This window comes from Maniola hyperantus, chromosome 21, assembly GCF_902806685.2.
Source record: "Maniola hyperantus chromosome 21, iAphHyp1.2, whole genome shotgun sequence".
Taxonomy (NCBI): Eukaryota; Metazoa; Arthropoda; class Insecta; order Lepidoptera; family Nymphalidae; genus Maniola; species Maniola hyperantus.
Window position 1 is genome coordinate 8,802,307 of NC_048556.1, and position 21,427 is coordinate 8,823,733.

At 36.9% G+C, this 21,427-nt stretch overlaps 1 protein-coding gene across 3 annotated transcripts in view; it reads left to right on the forward strand.

Annotated features, from left to right (window-relative positions):
- The window catches only part of LOC117992211 (atrial natriuretic peptide receptor 1-like), a 180,342-nt gene that overhangs the window by 43,418 nt on the left and 115,497 nt on the right, over nt 1-21,427 (forward strand). The window contains exons 4-5 of one of the 3 annotated variants that reach the window (XM_069505799.1): nt 14,253-14,436; nt 20,113-20,318. In XM_069505799.1, coding sequence (XP_069361900.1) covers nt 14,253-14,436; nt 20,113-20,318 — 390 coding nt within the window. Of the gene's footprint in view, nt 1-14,252; nt 14,437-20,112; nt 20,319-21,427 lie in introns of those variants that run through there. The other 2 variants (XM_034979870.2, XM_069505798.1) reach the window with 2 other exon arrangements.

Here is a 21,427-nt window from a genome sequence, read left to right on the forward strand (position 1 = left end):
CAAAACGCGCCCTTAGTATGCGAGATTCTATGAAATACCGGTGTGTGACGACACAATCATTTGACGTGCTTTTTTTAGTTTAATCGATAATTAAAAATGGTTATTACACTTAAAACCAGCAAAGGACGTGGATTTTACGTATTTTGGAAGACCCTCTATTTAATAATCACTGAGAAGTGCTTAATGGACAAAGCACCAAGTGTCTTAAATTTTCGGACAGTTCTTCAAGAATAAGACCTAAGGCAATTTAGAAAAGAACTTTCGCGAAATCTACTTCAGGTCCAGATGTTAAGGCGCTTATTAAAAAACTTTTGTTAAATTCCCACTCTTAGATACGTACGTCTAGGTAAGTACATGTTGGTATTGTATTAGAATCTTAGAATAAAAACACTGGATTGAAATGAAATAAAAATTGGAATGAAATGAAAAATTGTTGTTGTTGTTGTAGGAGTATGGGTTTAATAAAAACTGCCATACCCCTTCCAGGTTAGCCCGCATCCATCTTAGATTGCATCATCACTTACTACCAGGTGAGACTGCAGTCAAGGGCTAACTTGTCTGAATAAAAAAAAAACACAATAATATTGTGTCGGGAACCCTAAAGTAAGTTTGAAATGCCTGTATCTCAGGATCCCCGCTCTTTCTGCTCCCTCATAATTCATCGCTACTGATAGTAATTTAGAAATTTTGAATTCTTAAAATGCCCCTGCTGGGAATCAAACCCGATACCTCCTACTAATGAGACCACAACGTCAGGGTTGTAAAGTCGCAATCTGAATGGGGAATATTAGTCACTAGCTGATGCCCGCGACTTCATACGCGTGGATTAAGGTTTTTAAAAATCCTGTGGGAACTCCTAAATTTTCCGGGATAAAAAGTAGCCTATGTCCTTCCCCGGGTTGCAAGCTACCTCTGTACCAAATTTTGTCAAAATCGGTTGAACGGTTGAGCCGTGAAAAGCTAGCAGACAGACAGACAGACAGACAGACAGACAGACAGACAGACAGACAGATAGACACACTTTCGCATTTATAATATTAGTATGGATTTAACATGGCTAATATTCTGTTATAAAAAAAAAACTTGCGGAGTCCGACCACATATTATTATGAACTAACTTTTTAATGCATTTAAAAGTTTTTCCCCCAGTTGAGTTCTCTAAAGCTTTGCCAGAGTGAACGAAACATTTTGGAAATTCGTCTACCAAAATATCCAAATGAATGATATCCTATTCTACATTTTAGCGGAAAGTAAATAAGGTACAAAGTGGTACAAAGCTGTTGAACTGTCAACTTTACAACAGAGTTTACAGCAATGTATCTAAGGTCCAGGCGAGTCAGGCTTACGTCGACTAACCACGTGAGTAAAGCCGGGAGCATTTATAATGGAAATCACTCAGATAGATTAAACGCATGTACGAGTATCATACCTAGTAGAGACAGCAGTAAAGCTGTGATAGCCTAGTGGTTAGGACGTCCGCCTTCTAATCGGAGGTCGGGGGTTCGATCCCGGGCATGTACCTCTAACTTTTCGGAGTTATATGCGTTATTATATTGCAAAGTGATATTTAATTAATTAAATATCACTTGCTTTAACGGTGAAGGAAAACATCGTGAGGAAACCTGCATGCCTGAGAGTTCTCCTGTTCTCCATTATGTTCTCAAAGGTGTGTGAAGTCTACCAATCCGCACATGGCCAGCGTGGTAGACTATGGCCAAAACCCTTCTCAGTCTGAGAGGAGACCACTGTAGTGAGCCGGTGATGGGTTGATCATGATGATGATGAGAGACAGCAGCTCCACATTTTACACACAAAGACCCGAGTGTGTTTGACTGGGATTTGAGATTCCATCTAAATCATTTACACGTCAATAATGATTTAGTATAGATAGCGCGGGAAATTAAACAGATTTCAATGTGTAACGTATCTTGTGGTTTGCGTAAACGATCGTAAATAATAAAGACTCTTGCATCACCATTTCAACGATGCGAATTCCTGCTGCCAAGCGATTTGGCGTTCCGGTACGATTCCGCGTAGGAAACGGATGTATACCTCCGTTACATGGAAGCAGACTAAGTGTGAAATCTAATTTTATTGTACGCGGCATCGTACCAGAACGCTAATCGCTTGTACGTAGCGGTTTTTGCTGGTAATGCGGTTACCGACTAGGGCCGAAGCCGCTTATATCAGACCAGACCCAGAGGCCATAAACTAGATTCTGCCCATGACTTTGTCTGCGTGGATTTAGGTCTTTGAAAATTCTGTGGGAATGCTTTGATTTCCCGACATGAAAGTAGCTTATGGGATGCAAGCTATACCTACTTATACTTCACTGAGATGCAAGCTATATCTCTGTATCGAATTTCGTCAAAACACTTTTGCTTTCATGATTCTCTCATGAAGCTTATTAATGAGTACTCACCTTTACCTACTTACTTTGATCAATAAGCCTCAATAGCTCAACGGTTAAAGGAGCGGACTGAATTCTGAAAGGTTGCCGGTTCAAATCCCAGCCGTTGCCCTATTGTCGTCCCTTCTAGCACGACTTCTCCTAATAAGCTTAGTTGGAGGGGAAAGGAGAATAACTTGGCTAATATTCTTTAAATTGGGTATTTGACTCCAATTTTTTTATTACTTTATTATAAACTAGGATAAAAATAATGACGAAAAAAACTAATTAAATCGATCAAATAACAAAAAAGTTATAAGTACCTATTTAAATATTTCTGATTAGACAGAGATAGCGATATAGAATTTTGACGTCACACCTTACTAATGCCATAGTAGCTTCGTGCAGTTTCATACAAAGTTTCGTTTTGCGAGAAAGGGATAGAAGACCCTCCCACTCCAAAATTAAAATGCCTGTAACTTTGTAAATCTTTGTTGGATTTAAATACTTTTTTCAGCGTACGTCAGTATTTTTATCCTAGTTTATAATAAAGTAATAATACTTATCAAATTCAGAAGTAGGAAAATACCCAAATAAATACAAAGTTTAAAGACCGTCACACTTTGTTGTCAGTCGCGGGGCCTCAAACAAATTATAAAAGAAATCTAAGTCGACAAAACATTTACAATAAGGTTTTTTAATCTGGGGCCCTGAAATCCCCGATAGCATTGCTGTATTTACACAAGAAAATCTTGTTAACATAGCCCTGACTTAACAAACTTCGTCAAAATTTCAATCTAGTTCACTTTACAAACATCCCAGAGGAACAGGGGAACAGGGTTAATAAAATAAACTGAATGATCTCAGAAAATAAATCTAATATTGAACTATTATAATCTATCTGCCTTATATGCTACTGTAAAACTCCAAACTATGGTAAATCCCAGGATTTTGCAGTAAAATCTAAGATTTACCAAGTCTTATGGTCCCAACGCGCTTGCACGTGCGCGACGAAGCGCGGCGGAACTGGTCATGAATATAAAATATTCTTAAAAAATTATAAATAAATAAATCTTAAAAAAATACTTAGGTCGTGCAAAACTAGCACAATGGAGCTTTTTATAATATATATTGTATTAAAATTCCATTTTGTGGGTTTGTTTGTATAATGATACATTTCGCATTCATAGACTCTTTGTAGACGGGAATTTCATATTATGTGCAACGTAATCTTCATATTACATTATGCGCGACATTATGCTCGTCTTCGGTTGTGAAGTTGCACACATGCCGTCAAATAAAAATACCTACCTACCTCTAATCTAGTATCTGCGCAGAGGACGATTTATCGATCTACTAGCTGATGCCCGCGACTTCGTACGCGTGGATTTAGATTTTTAAAAAATCCCGGGGGAACTCTTTGATTCCGGGATAAAAAGTAGCCTATGTCACTCTCCAGGTCTTAAACTATACCCATGCAAAAAACCACGTCGATTTGTTGCTCCGTTGCGACGTCATTGAAGGACAAACCAATAAAACAACAAACAAACACACTTTCGCATTTATAATAGGGGTAGTGAAATAGGGGTAGTGATGATAATAAGGGTAGTGATTTGGCGAAAGTTTTTATTTTTATTTTATTCATTATAGGCGCACGCTTGACCACGATCACACCTGATGGGAAGTGATGATGTGGCCTAAGATGGGACGCGTTTTCCTAGAAGGTGCCTAAGTGCGGCGCGGCGGTGGAAGTGTCTATTCCGTCTCAAATTGGTACAAAGACAGATTGTAATCGATAAATACGTGTAGGTATTACGTATATACCACTTAAAGTACGTACCTACTATAAACAACTTAACCTCCAATCCGGGTTTATTAGTCTTGGGATGACCCTAGTATGAATCAAACGCAGTTCCAATGTCCACAGTCTTATATTCAGGTACACTTGTCACATCCACTTAGTTTATATCTAGCTTAATTAATCACCTAGTACTTATATCTCGCTTAATTACTTTTATCCCGTTCCTCTTTTACTCCCGCGCGCTGTCACACCTCCACTGACGGGTGACAGATGCCAGGTTTTCTGTGTTGCCCACAGTCGTCCATCCTGCTCCAGATATGTCCCCATATCTGACCACTCGGCCTTCCAACCGAGGGTAATGCCCTCATACCCATAACTCAATAGGAGCAACATAGAATACCTTAACAGTCCTATATTAAAATTAATATGATTAGTATAATAATTCCTCTAACAGATCAAAGCTAACATTGTTAGATTTAACAAGTGCACAAAACAAGTGCCAATGAGACCTACAAAATACTGGTATCAATAATCATTATGTACATTGTAATCAACATCTGTAAGTCTAATTCTTATAAATACACAACAAATCACACTGAGATAAGTAAATAGTAAATACTATAAGTCATTCTGATTTAAGCTTGATATTAAGAAAATTCTATAATCTAGTTATTGTTAGTGATATACGTATACAACCAATTCACAATAGTATAATCAAATACTGAAATCAACACAATTTATGTTAATACTTAATACAAGGAAATTATAGTGAAATCAATAATTTAATTTTTAAATATTATTATGAACTACATATTCTTCAAGTTTGTATTTGTATTTAGTAATACGTGAATAAATATTTGCATGGCAAATGTGGCAATACTAATTATGAGAATTATAAAACATCTTTGGTAAATTGCATTTAAAGCGAATAAAATATAATCAAACTTAAACAAAACAACAACGAGGAAAGAAAAGAAGGATAGTGAATTATCACCAACTTGAATTCTGAGTGCTAAGTACTCTATGATTTTAAACCATGTCACTATCAGTTTTCAATTAAAGTAAGTTTGTTTGCCCTTTCCTTCTTACCACTGTAATGACATGAATTCTAATCCTACATAATGCTCTAATGCAACACAAATACAATATTTTCACTAGTATAAACATTTTAAGAGATATGGTAAGAGTGGTTGGATCCCATTGACCATTACTAACACTTTATACAAAATTAATCACAAAGTTCTACAATATACCAATGAACCTAACTACTTCTGTAGACTTCATAATTTCTTTAAACTTAAAAATAAATTAAAAGAATATCTTATAATCCAATTTTCTCATACAATTGATGAATATTTGATATGAGTTGACCTTGATTATAATGTCTTTGTAGTGTTTCATGAATTATCAATTTGACTATCGTGAATATACATTTAATTATTCTCAAGTGGTACCTACTGATTGACACCGTTGAAAAAAATAATAATATTACAATATAAGTATGTAACGTAAAACAAATAAAAAGAAAACAATATGCCAATCTTTAATTGCATATATGTAGTATTATACTAAGCAATATCGGTAAGTATATGAATAATGATTGTAAAATATTTTTGCAGACCAGAAAGGCAGAGATGTCGGCACAGATATTATGTGACCATATTTTGTACTCTACTTGAATAACAATAAAAGATAATTACCTATCAAATTGAATTATTGAATATTGAACCAATATTCTTGATGTCTACGAAATCAAGATAAATAATATGGTTAAATGTAGTTGTTATTATTAATAAGTACTAAGATCGAAACAAACCACAATGTATTCTAAGGAGAATCCAATAATCATATTATTTCAGAAATTTAAAGAAACATGAATCCACTAATTGATAATGATACACAGTACAGATCACTATGAGATCTACAATGTGCACAATGTAATCCTATATTTTCAAATAACTGAGACGACTGCCTCTGACTGTATCTCGATTGTAGTACAACAAATACTATTATTAATATAACAAAATAAGTCACAATGATGTTAGCCAAGGTATTATTGTATTATTATAAACTCGTTACCCGTGGTGCCCCATATCATCCTTGCACTAGGGGTAGATGCATGCATAACTGCGTCTACCATAAGCCCCGTAAGTGCGATAGAGAGCGCAACAGACGGCGTTTTGTTGCCCCATTTTATTGTCTCGCAAGCAACGAGTCCTTGATGGCACTATAGACTTAATTGATGTAACATACAATAAAATCTGATTTCTGGAAACTTCCATTCTTGTACATTCTTGAGCGCGTAAGGACGAACGATGCCAGAGACCCTCGTCTTCTTATGATAATATGGTTAACTTGAACACGGTGATTGAGGACAGACAGCACCCAACGCTGCACCAACCCAGCGTCATGCTGAGCCGTGAATTGCTGCATCGGTCACCGTTGCTTGTCTCGTGTCAGTGTGTGACAAATGAATGACAAAGATGTAGGAAATTATTTCGTGATACATTGGTGTACTTATACGCTTTGATAACATATCAGCGATCCATACATTAATACCTAGCGAGTGAAGCAAGCAAGCCTTCGTGCGCGAACTGCTTATATAGTCTATTGGAATAGATGTTACTTGAAATAGTATTTAAGAATTTGCTCTTTACTGTGCTGTTTCCACCAAACATCAACGTAATACAATGAGTGACTGCGAAGATGTGCATTAACATGAACCGATATTTAGCATTTACAATCAGCATGTCATTTTAGATCTACTTTAAAGGGTCTATACAACTTCTACTACGTACCGAATTCAGCAAGACATAATTAATATATTATTACTGAATACGTCCATTATAAGAACTTTAATTTGAATTTAAGTAACCCTTGAACATTAGTAAGTATCTGCTAGAAAAGGTAAAGTGATTTCCAACCATGATATCTACTTCTGTACCCCTATTCTGTAGATAAATCTATTATTATTAATAAAAAGGATACACCCTTTCCACTTGCCGACCCCGATTTAGTCTGCTTGTTTTCCATCAAATTAACTGGACTCCCTCTTGTCACCATCGCGACCCGATCAGTTGCTGAAGTTCATACTGAAGATCACCGTCCACTCGCATCGGGATTATCGAATCAGGTTTTACCAGACTATTATTGTTCGTCATTTTTCAGACGCTTCGTCAGCCGTTTTCCAATTCGTTTGTTGGTTCTTACTAGGACCAGCTTTTGTCACCGGAATACGATCCATTGTTTACGTCAGTATTGCCACCTTCCATTTGTCATTCTTGATTCCTTATTCTTAGGTTTATATTATAGTCAATGCTGCCCTCCTTTGGCACGATTGCTACAAAATCAAAAATTTCCACTTGCTGTATGTCACAATTGGGACATGAATTAAATTTTCCAATAACAATATGTCTCATTTGGAACATATAAAATAGACAACCTTTGACACAATTGGGACAAGGTATATTACATAAACTATTCTCAGCAATTACCGCTTATCACACCAGGAATAAGTCCATACATAAGTCGGTATTCTTTTCTCCCATTTGCCACTTGGTTCATCATAAAATATTCTCAGGAATCACCGCTTATCACACCAGGAATAAGTCCATACATAAGTCGGTATTCGTTTCCCTTATTTGCTTGTTGGGTTATCATAAAATATTCTCAAGAATCACCGCTTATCTCACCAGGAATAAGTCCATACATAAGTCGGTATTCTTTTCTCTCATTTGCCGGTTGGTTCATCATAAAATATTCTCAGGAATCACCGCTCATCACACCAGGAATAAATCCATACATAAGTCGGTATTCTTTTCAACTATTCTCAGGAATCACCGCTTATCGCACCAGGAATAAGTCCATACATAAGTCGGTATTCGTTTCCCTGATTTGCTTATTAGGTTATCATAAAATACTCTCAAGAATCACCGCTTATCACACCAGGAATAAATCCATACATAAGTCGGTATTCTTTTCAACTATACTCAGGAATCACCGCTTATCGCACCAGGAATAAGTCCATACATAAGTCGGTATTCGTTTCACTTATTTGCTTGTTAGGTTATCATAAATACTCTCAAGAATCACCGCTTATCACACCAGGAATAAATCCATACATAAGTCGGTATTCTTTTCAACTATACTCAGGAATCACCGCTTATCGCACCAGGAATAAGTCCATACATAAGTCGGTATTCGTTTCACTTATTTGCTTGTTAGGTTATCATAAAATACTCTCAAGAATCACCGCTTATCACACCAGGAATAAGTCCATACATAAGTCGGTATTCTTCTCTCTTATTTGCTCCTTAGGTTATCATAAAATACTCTCAAGAGTCACCGCTTATCACACTAGGAATAAGTCCATACATAAGTCGGTATTCTTTTCAGATATTCTCAGGAATCACCGCTTATCGCACCAGGAGTAAGTCCATACATAAGTCGGTATCCTTTTCTCTCATTCACTAGTTGTCAGTTTGTTTAGAGTCTAAAAATAATAACCACATTCATAACAATGACACGTTATATCATAACAATATTAAACACCATTTATTTTATTTTTTTAATTCGCTTCCTCAAGACAGCCACCAGAAGCGATTATTTGTGTACAGTCAATAGAATGAATATTATAGTGTCAACGGTTATGGCAAACCCGCTAAGTGTTTGCTCCCTTAATACCTCATTTGATTAATCTTCTTCTTAATTTGCTTTATGGCTTTTAGTAATTTGATTAATGATTTGAAAGACTAGTTATCGAGACTACTGAACTCAATACTCAAATCGATATTCTCAACTATTTGTGGGGTATCTACAGTAGTAAACATCTTTAGTTCACCGTGGGCTCTACCGCGGTTGTTTGACAGCTACAATGTCACGATCGCAATCATCTCTGATTGGTTAATGCTCGCTCACTATTGGCCACAATGCATTGTTGCAACAAGAATCGCACAAATTCAGCCAATCAGAACAATAATGATTGATGCAGGTTTTAGACAATCGCCCTACGTGTAATGTCTGCAAGTGATAATAATTGTGCAACTCGTTTGAAATTTTAATATAATTTAAGGGCACACACACAAGAGAGCAATCCGTCTTTTGTTTATAATAATTATATTAATAATTTATTTATTTAGTAAAAATATGCATCTCATAAGCTCCTTTTTCCAAAGTCAAATAGCTAGTCAAAATTTGGGCAGTAAAAGTAGGGAATCCGTTTCTCCGCTATTTATCCGATGGGGCTTGCAAGGTTAAGATTTACACTTCTCTGTATACTGACAATTTCATTTCTTATTTCAAATCTAAACCTAAGTCAGAGATCGAATTATTCGTGCATTATTTATACCCGAGAAACAACGATATGATAAAATTATGTGTTAGTAGGCTATATAAAGAAATTGAGCTATATATAGTATAATACAACAATCCAGACCCTGTAATACATAACATTGCCACAGTCATTGCCACTTCATTTAATAAGACCTTCGTAACTCTCTTTTGTTATTAGAGACACATGTTTCAAAGTTTCCTTTACTCGTACATAAAAATTGAACTTCGTAACTTAGTATTTCTTTCTAATTTCTATTATTACAGCAGATAGTATTATCTATTAAGTTGGTAAGCCAATCCAATAATAACAACAGTAAATAATTTATGATGTACTTGGTAGTTAACCTGTTGTTCAGTGCGTGTTTTTCCGAGGTAGTAAGTACCTAAAGGCTTTGATTTATGGTAGCAGATTGTACAACAAGGGCACCAAACAAGCCACTTGAGTCGAGTTATAAACACTGCTTTTCACTTCGATTGCGAGGAAATGTAACAATAATATTACTATAAGTACATATCTATAGATTGTCCGAAAAGAGTAGGGATTAAATGAGGGTGCTGTAATGAGTTTGTAGGTATAGGTCGCAACCTCAATACAAGTGCAAAAGTTCACTGGCACCATAGAAATTACATACATTCTTTTTCATCCATATGTCATTCAGAGAGACTGTTGTTTACCTATAAATACCTTGTGCATAACAGCATGAAACGCACTTTAGTCCTCTTATAGCCAGCGTAAAATAGAACCTTACGAGCATGAGAAGTGGAAACGTATTTTCATTTTATTATTATTTTTATTTTCCGAATTCTAAAAATCACGAATGCATGTCATCTATTAGTATAAGAGGATGTCAGCTACTAGTGACTTTATATGAATGTGATAGCTCATATAATTTTACCTTTTTAATTATAAAACTCTAAGAACATTTGAAAGAACCACTGTTAGTTATGCTGATAAATAAATATTTTAATTCAATTCCATTTATTTATTTTCATCTGATCTGATCAGTTAAATTCACTTTAGGTTAATATAATAATGATTCAATTCATTTTCCTTTCATAACCTCACCTCTCCTTAAATGGTAGTTGCAGCCAATGTAATTTATAATTTTCACAAGGGTGAGCAAACGGAACAAAAGTACATACTAGCACTTAATATAAATTTTATTGGTATAAGAATCAAATAAAATTCCAACATCCACATGGCTACTTTCGTGAGCATAAGTGGTGTATGTCTTTCTGTTTCTGGTATGTACATAGTTAGATTAATTCAAACCTGATATTTCATACCCTATACCTACTAGGTATTCAAAGTAATCTAATAACTCTAATTTGGTCGAATAAGTAAACCTACAGATTCAAAATAGGTTCAATGTTACCTACTTTATCTAGTGGACCAATTAATTATTTATTAGCTGATCCACCCCAGGTAGAATTTTCCAAAATCTTTTCTTTGTGTCCAGTAGTAGCTTAGTAGAGAACTCAAATCATATTTGATTATGCAGGGCCTGCGGGTTGATCTATGTCTGTCAGTACATAATACAGACTATTCAGTCGGTAGATAGGTATTAAGTGGGTGCATCTAGCAATCGACTCTATTAGTCTCCCTATCACTGTCTATCATTCTCACAACCATACCATGCCTACCATAGACCCAAATCCAAAAATCTTACATTAAATGGTAGGTAATGAAAACACATGCACCTGACACATATTTCAGGCATTCTATCCTTAAATTGTACTAAAATATTACTATGTGTATAGTTAAGTATGTAATTATTTAATTAAACAAGAATAACTACTCATATTGAGACTATTCAATTCAAAGTTTTAAGACTTTATTTTAGTTACTAGGTAAACTAGATTTGCTTCAATTAACCATAGTAGTATTCAGATGTTTCTTACCTTCTTATTACTGTATTACATAACAATACCTTGAGGTTACACCCTCCATCATAATGAGGCAGCCCGGGATAGCTTTTTTTTTTCTTTTGTATCATTATAACAGGCCTCACACCAAGAGTTACTGTGTTCTTATCCGATCCATGCAGGTACATGACTGCTTCTAATCACAACTTGAAGGTTATGTGCACTTCTCCACCACAGATGCCGGCCAAAACCACTTGTTCATCTCACATTCGTCGACCTCATCGTCAAGTCGGGGTCACAGGGTCGTGTACATCATCAGAAAAGTTGTCGAACATGAAAAAAATGGTAACAGTTGAATAATCTCGGAAATATTGCATTTAAGCGACACCAGTATCAAGTACATACCTACTTGATTATATCAGACCCCTGTATATAACCCAAATTTTGCACTAAAACCATTGATTGACCCATTGATGTAGATATGACCGTTGTTATTGTAAGATTATTATTTCTATTTTTAACTAAAGCACATGTACATATTTCTTTTTTTAAAATGATTGTTGAATGATTTAAATTAAGACTTGAATAAAATTATATTGTCAACATTACTTCCTAGATAGATAAAGTTATATATAAATGAGTTAAGTAGATATTATTCATTCTAAATTTTCACATTTTATTATGCTATGATAATGTACTATAGGTAATAATTTGCACACTCAGTTATTGGTTGAATGTGTTAGATCAAAACAGATTTAAGACCAAATTGTACCACATTCTAGCAAATAAACTCTACTTTTTTATTTCTACACTAGCTCATGTATCAAGTACTTACCTACATAATAATCTAATTGTTTTCTTGATTCTACTTTAATATAGGTAGGTGCCTATTTGGTTTAAAGTATTTCATATCACTTATTACCTTATTTCGATTTTAAAATACAAGGTGTTAGTACTATGGTGCGTTGCATCCAGTCTTGAAATTAATACTAATACTACTTATAACTTCATAGATCAAATCTAGGGCTAGGTATGTCTCTACATAATAATCCATTAAAGCGGTCAGAATAAAACTATAATCCCTTACTTTTAACTCTCAAATAAGTCATAATGCTGATATCTACTTACTATTAATAATTATAGCCTTCACTTACTCTGTTCTAAAAGTATCAATTGGTAATATTGTGACTTATCAAATACCTACTTAGGTATTTTGATGCAGTAATCTTACATTAGGCACTCTTAATATTCACCCATGCTTTAATGAACATTCACTGTAAGAAGGTAAGTACACAGATTCACCGCTTTCAATACAACCTATGGATGCATTGGACCCATCGACCTACGTACTTCTGCTTGTTCCAGACAGTATAAGGTGCTTTCCTCCAACCAATCTCTTGAGTAGTTGCGTTGGAGACAAGTCCTCCAACTCGACACAGGTCTACTAAAGTACTCCCAAAGTAATAGTGTAGCACCATTGCAGTTTGTATGTATTTCATATTCACTTTGTTATTCGTTCAGGTAGGTTTCTTCATATAATTTCCGATATAAGTACCTAATAAATATGTTGCTATGCGTCTTGTACAGGCACTTTTAACATCTTCCAGGATAGACCCGCATTTTTGGGCATGAATCACATCCAATCTTCTGATATAAACAACTTAACCTCCAATCCGGGTTTATTAGTCTTGGGATGACCCTAGTATGAATCAAACGCAGTTCCAATGTCCACAGTCTTATATTCAGGTACACTTGTCACATCCACTTAGTTTATATCTAGCTTAATTAATCACCTAGTACTTATATCTCGCTTAATTACTTTTATCCCGTTCCTCTTTTACTCCCGCGCGCTGTCACACCTCCACTGACGGGTGACAGATGCCAGGTTTTCTGTGTTGCCCACACTACGTAGTTCTAACTCTACGTAAACGAGCAAAATATTCCGTCCGTCCAATTAGAAACATGAACCAGTTCTAGACGCACGGTGTTGATGGCAATGTCAACACAATTACACGAAAGGCAACAAGCCTTATGTTCGCCTCACTAAACGGTCCTTGATTAATTCTCTGTAATAAACGTTAAGTAGGTTTTGTTTTATAAACAAGTTTAAATGACGCTTTGACAGTTTGTGTATTAAAAATCAGTCAAACACAAACACCTCTGCCAGACACCCTTAAACTTTAATACATTGTTAAAGTTTAAGAGCTAGCGCGCACCACTAGGTATAACTTTCCGTACGTTTTCCCCCCGCAAAATCTGTGAACTATAGAGCTACATAGAAGCACGTGCACTGCGGAATCAATTTCGCACCGGATTTTAATAGATAATAGAAATAAAATTAAAATTTACGGATTTTAAAACGCACTGCAACTCGCCGCACAGCAGTGCGCGCTTTCTCTTAAAATTCGTAAATTTGAATTTAAATGTATCAAAATCCGGTGCGGAATTAATTACGCATTGCGCGCTCTTCCATATAGTTTTTTTCTATGATTCACAGATTTTGCGGAAAAAAACGTACGAATATTTACCGTGGTGCGCTATACTCTAAGGGGCTGTTGAAAAATCTGTTAATTATACGTAATGTTGCGTAGAGTAGACGAGGCGAAGACGAATACTTCTGAAGTTATTTTAAAAGGACGAGGCGCCAGCCGCGTCTTTTTAAACTAAACGAGTTTACTTTTCTCCCATTCGCGAGGAAACAATAAACAAATGTTTGTAGTTAATAGGTATCTCTATAACCACATAGCCAACCCCTTTTTAAGAAAGGATTTTCCAGCAACTTTTTTAATGGGCTAAATCCACTTGGATGAAGTCAAGGCTAGTGAGGCTATAAAAAGGATCTGAAATTATGCCCTTTCTTTCCAGCATCTGTGGCCCGAATTGCCAAGTTCCTCGGCAGCACTGGCACCCCTATCCTGACCACTGGAGGCTTCAGCTTCGACTTTGTGGAGTCGAAGCAGACATGCCACGACGAGTTCTACATGATGGTGCGAGCTGGTCCCGTGGGGTTCAAGGATCTGGCGTATTTCCTCATCGATGTTATGCGACAGTAAGTAAGAATTAAGCTCGGTTAGAGCGATCACGCACTCATTCGATCCGAATCCGTGAAAATACGAATGTAAAAAATATCACAAGCTATCATACCCACATTTTATTTTATTTTATTCATTTATTTGTAATCAACAGCGTTACAGATAATATAATTTTACATAATATCAGACTTAAAATAAGGCCAAATAGGATAACAATTTTGTTAAACAGATTACTTAAAAATAGTTATTAATTATAACAGTACGTTTGAAGAGACCAAATAATTTAGCAAGCTTTACAATATAATATGAAATCAATCTCAATTAACTAGTAAAAATACCTAGTAGGTGATTCCCAACATATGCATGTGTGTGTGTATGTGTGAGTGTGTGTGTGTACGAACGTATTTTTACGGATTCGGATCGGATGAGTGCGTAACCGCCCAGTTTTAAGTTTAAACTAGCTTTTGCCCGCGACGTCGTCCGCGTGGAGTTGAGGTTCTTAAAAATCCCGTGTAGCCTAGATCACTTCTTGTATAGCTTGCTTGCCACTTGCATATGAAAATCCCTTGTCATTTCCCTTTCCTTAGAGTTTCCGAAAATCTTGAAACACTTCGTGTTCCTTCATTTTCAACCGAAAGTCGAAATACCATTTTCAGATATTTAACTCAATTGTTTAAGTAGGCATCTTAAAATGTTTTCTTGCGTAAGTGTGGATATAAGCGAACAAACTGGGGTAATATTTCAAGGAATTGTCGGCTTTATTTTACGCGCCCGTAGAAAGCTTTCATACGATGTTTTCATAAGTTTATTGAGGCGTTGTTTGTTAAACTGGCATTACAAAGCCTTGTTACATTGTATATCTGACTAGATGATACCCGCGACTTCGTCCGCGTGGAAGTAGGTATTTTAAAATCCCGCGGAAACTCTTTGATTTCCGGGAAAAAAGTAGCCTATGTATTTTACTAGATGATGCTCGCGACTTCATCAGCGTGGATTTAGGGTTTTTAAAAATCCCATGAGACTATCTAATTCTCTGGGATAAAAAGTAGTCTATGTCCTTCCCCGGGATGCAAGCTATTTCTGTACCAAATTTCGTTAAAATCGGTTGAACAGATGAGCCGTGAAAGGCTAGCAGACAGACAGATATACTTTCGCATTTATATTAGTATTAGTATGGATGACAAAGTTCAATCATTATAGTACAAGATAAAAGAGGACTCTATCTCTGAGCATCTTACCTTACCTAGGTAGAGTATCTATATCTATAGGTAAGCAATTTCAGCGTATAGGTACTGATATCAGCTAATATCTCGCAGAAGTTTGCCAAATTCTGAAATAATGCCTTCAATAGTAACATTGAATAAGTAGGTAGGTACCGAATCCAATTTTGCCGTATTCTGAATTAATCTAAGCAAGCAAAGAAATAAGGTATTGTTTTGGAACAAAAAATACCCAATGCTACAAGAAAAAATGCTTTCAAATAACCCAATTTTTTATATCATTGTTAGGCCAGGATCGTAAAGAAAACATTCATTAGATTTTATCTTTCTTTTCTATAGATCTTATTACCATTCCGCGATCTCATTTTACAGGATAAAAGACATCTTTTATTTCTATTCCATGGGTAATATCCAAGTATTGCTGGCAACAACATACTTTGATATTACCCTTGATGTAGTTATAGCGTTACATTTTTGGGTATATCGGATTATAATATTTTATTCTACCGTGTTTCATTATTTTTGCCTTTAAGTAGGTACCAATGGTCGCTCTACCTGTCAGAAACCACCAAGAATAACTTTTGCCAATTATCCACCATCTCGTCGTCCCCAATCGTACGTGACAGGTTGAGATGGCGATCGGGGAGGGAAGGCCCCGCACACCAGCATAGCCCCGCGCTAACATGGTGCAGACGAGCGCGGGTGACGTGCGGGGCGTCCCCCAACCCCATACCCCGATTGCTATCTCGACCTGTCGCAGATAAGCAAAAAGTGACGGGCAGACTGACTGATTGAGTAACTGACTAAGTATCAACTTCTATCAACTTTTTGATATAACTTGGCGAAAAACGACTGACGTACCAACTTTACGCAAAGCTTAAATTATATGACTTGACATAAATGATAATCGACATTTCAATAATCCAATAATCTTACATATTACAGAAAGGGTGTTACCTAATACTTGTTAAGGTTACTATCCGGTTTTTATCGAAATCGACACAATTGTTATTAAAGTCATTATAGCTACCCAATGATACCCAGACACAAAATAATTAAGTAGGTACTCCCTTCGTATGCATGTTATATATTTTATATAATATTATATATTTTTTAATTTTAAAAATGGCGAGCAAACGAACAGGCGGACCTACCTGATGTTAAGTGATTAGGTACCGCCGCCCGTGAACATTTGCAGTACCAGAGGAACCACCATGCGTTGCCGCCCTTTCAGGAATTTGTTGGTCCGCCCCTTGATTAACCCCATGTTGTAATCTATCCATGTTAAATTTTACTAGATAATGCTCGCGACTTCATCCGCGTGGATTTAGGGTTTTATAAATCCCATGGGAAATCTTTGATTTTCTGGGATAAAAAGTAGCCTATGTCCTTTCCCGGGATGCAAACTATCTCTGTACCAATTTCGTCAAAATCGGTTTAGCGGATGGGCTATGAAAAGCTAGCAGCCGGACAGACAGACACACTTTCGTATTTATAAAATTAGGGCGTTTGTGCACATATCCGTGAAATCACGGATTCCGTAAAAATACGAATCGAATGAGTCAACATATTATTTGTATGACGGCCACTTCGAAGAATCACGGATACGAACCAAATACGGATGAGTGCACAAACGCCCTTTTATGGGTTATGTCCGGGACTTCGCCCGCGCCTAATGTGGCTTGTACCTATTGTTCGCCATAATATTATTAATTTTATTATTTTCAATTACTGAAAGATAGCATCCGTTTGTATTCATCTCATCTCACGGTTTAGATTAACCCTCTCATAAACCCTGTACGTGTTGGACCCGTGTCAGTAGTACTTGGGCCTAGTCAGCCCCGTGACTTGAAAGGTAATATTATATTACTATAGCTGATGCCCGCGACTTCGTCCGCGTGGATTTACATTTTTCAAAATCCTGCGGAAACTCTTTGATTTTCTGGGATAAATAGTATATAATAGATAAATAGTAGTAGCCTATGTGTTAATCCAGGGAATAATCTATCTCCATTCCAAATTTCATCCAAATCCGTTCAGCCGTTTTTGCGTGATTGAGTAACAAACATCCAAACATCCAAACGTCCACACTTTCACATTTATAATAGGTATTAATATTAGCATTAGGATGAGGATTAGGATATTAGGATTAGGATTGTCAGTGATAATATTTTCCGAGCGACCGGAAAGAGTATTCGCCCGTCATACATACTCGCACATTCGCTCATGGCCCAGCTGGCCCTGCCAGAAAACTATCTCAACTACACACTCGCTTCTCATTGCTTGCTTGCAGCTATAAATTATAGCTCAACTCAACAAGTTTAGTGTAACTGTAGGTGTCTTTTTATAGATATACGCTTGACTAAAATAGGTCATGGGTCTCCTCTGAGAGTGAGAAGGGTTTTGGCCATAGCAGATTGGCAGACTTCACACACCTTTGCGAACACAATGGAGAACTCTTAGGCATGCAGGTTTCCTCGCGATGTTACTTAAAACGCACATAACTCTCAAAATGTAGAGGTGCGTGTCCCGGATCGAACCCCCGACCTCCGATTAGGAGGTGGACGTCCGAACCACTAGGCTATCACAGCTTACAGCTATGGGACAGTCAGTTAGTAAAAATTAAATAAAGCTTTGTATGTCATTATCATAAGGGGACATTGTGGCTAATTCCGTTGTACACAATCTCTAAACTAAACTAAAATGGCACGTCTAAATCTATTGCTATCCCTTTCATAATGTTGCTTGCGGAAAAGGAGAGCACTAGATTTAGACCTATTAATTTAGTTTAGTTTAGAGATTGTGTGCTAGAGAATCGGCCCCATTGTGGCCAATTCTCTTGTACACAATCTCTAAATTAAACTAAAATTGCACGTCTAAATCTTTTGCTATCCCTTTCATAATGTTGCTTGCGAAAAAGGATAGCACTAGATTTATGCCTGTTAATTTAGTTTAGTTTAGAGATTGTGTATAAGAGAATCGGCCCCAAATGTATTGATGAAATACTTAAGTAGATACCTATATACTAGCGGTTTAGGGAACTTGAATTATTCCCCTATTATCCCTTTATGATTTCCCTCGGGAATACTGGAGATCCTGCATCTTTTGATGTAATGAGGCCCTTGCAAATTATCAGGGATAATTTGAAATTCATAAAACATGCCTGATTGCATTTTAATATTCAAATAAGCGGTTTTTGATTTATATTGCAAAATGTTAAAAAAATACCGTTCTTCCCCCTTTATCTCCAAAGTTTCAATCAATCAATCAGCCTGTTTGCGTCCACTGCTGGACATAGGCCTTCCCAAGAGCACGCCACCACAAACGATCCTCCGCTCTCCTCATCCACCCACTTCTCGCAACCTTCTTAAGGTCGTCAGTCCAGCGGGTTGGAGGTCGTCCCACACTGCGCTATGTAATAAGTAATAGGCAATTTGTACTGTATCCCTAGACGACTAACTATAAGGTTCTATAATTTTGTCCGGGCTATTGGATATAATTGGTCTGAGTACCCCATACCCTAAGTCCTAATGATTACGCTGGGGATAACCACCGAGTAGGGGATAACTAAATGTAATAGACATTCGTTAATTAAGTATGTGAGGGATTATTCTGACGCCTACCGTGATGGATGGTCATCTAGCTAAGTAAATAATTGCTAAGTACCTAGTTATAGTGCGAAACCGTGATAGGTTGAGATGACTATCGGGCTATGAGGCGGGAAGACGCCTCGCACTACCGCTCGTCTCTGTCTGCAAAAGCACAACGCTGCGTCTGGGAAGCAGAAAGGTGAAAGGGTCGTCGTTTCCGGGGCTTCCCCACTCCGATTGCCAGCTCGACCTGTCGTGTACTATAGGTGAAATCGTCAAAAAACGCTGGAAGAAGGTAGGTATGCCGAACAAAATGACAGTTATTTTTTGTGCCGATTCGAAGCGTCCCCTACCTTGAAAAAAGTTAGTTAGCTCTAATTATTATTCTAATCTAATCTAAATCAGCCTGTGCTGTCCCACGTCTGGGCAAAGGCCTCCCTCCGATCCTTCCACAATTTTCTATTTCGTGCCTCTTCAGGCCACGTAACTGTAAATTTATCTAATTCATCACGCCAACGTCGTCTCGGCCGACCACGCTGGCGTTGATGATTCTGGGGCGTCCAAAAAGAAGCAGATTTTGCCCATAACTCATCTGGCATACGGCACACATGACCTGCCCAGTCCCATTTGAGTAAAGCTGCTGCAAGGCCAACGTCAGTTACTCGCGTTTTGGAACGTATAGCAGAATTCCTTACGCGATCTGCTAGTTTTATACTTAGTATGCTGCGTTCCATGGCTCTTTGGCAAACCTTGATCTTGGACTTTTGAGAGTTTGTCAGGGACCAAGTCTGAGCACCATACGTGAGAGTTGGCAGAATGCATATATATAATTATTATTATTCGTATATTTTGCACTAACACATTTCCTTTCTGCGCCATCTAGTTTCGAATGGCGGCAACTCGTGCTCATCAACGAACCCGACGCGCAAAACGACGTGGCCGGGAAATACACCTGTCACCTCGTGATGAAAACCCTCGCGAACTTCCTGAAGATAGAAGAGATTATTTACATCCCTTGGGACACCACATCAGATGGCGGTTTGAACTACACTGAGAACCTGAGGCTTTATCTGGGATATAAATACACAAGTAAGTGGTTAGCTATTTTTTTAAGCCTATTTCTAAAACTAACAATAAGGTAAGTATCTACCTACCTATTTAATATATTAATATTGAAGGTACAAAATGAATAAATTAAAAATAAATGATAATAACTTACAAAATGATTGTTTTAACCGTAGTCATAACAATATTAAGTATTTCGTGTAATACTTAATATTCCACGCCATATATTCAAATAAAATTAAAATTATTTTATTATTTTTTAAAATTTATCCTGCCTCGGAAATCTGCGTGGACCTTTACATTTATGTTGTCGATGTCGCGTACTAGATGGCGCTGTATTTTTTGTTTATGCTACTGTTCAAAAAAAGGCGCTACACACTTTAGCTATACTACTCACCACTAGATGTCGCTACACATTCTATTAAGTGCGGGATTGAAGGCTTATGATACACCAAGTTACCAAAAAAGCCCATCGCTACAGGATTTTGTTTTACTAGTAAGAGAACGTTATCACTTCATGATGTGAGGGATCTGACAATTTCCTCCTCTCTCATGCTCTCAGGACGCTTTTGGAGAGACTCTGCGCAACAAGGATGTACCTACACCGATATAAGTTAAATGGTATAATGATGAAAGATTAGTTTGTTTGTAACCGATAAATTCTGAAACTGCTGAACCGATTGTAATTAAAAAGTCACATTCGCTTCGGCAAAATATCCCCCACGCGTCATAGTGAAGAGTGAACTCTCGGTTTGATTCTGAATCGACGATATTATTATGTCAAATATCAGGCTATGGTTATGATATAAATTAAAGAAAAATATGGCTACCTCTAGAGCGATCACGCACTCACGCGATCCGAATCCGTGAAAATACGGATATATAAAAACTCGGACCGAATTCGGATATTGCTTACACCTGATCCGATCTCTGATCCAAATCCAAGCTATTCAGTGGACATCTTTGACATATTTATCTACGTTATACATATGTCTGATTTGAATCCCAGGCACATCCGAGATATTTTCTCGGATTACGGAAGTCGGAAGTAGTGCGTAAGCTACCATACAAATAGTTCTAAGGAACGTATTTTCACGGACTCGGATAGGATGAGTGCGTGATCGCTCTAAGGT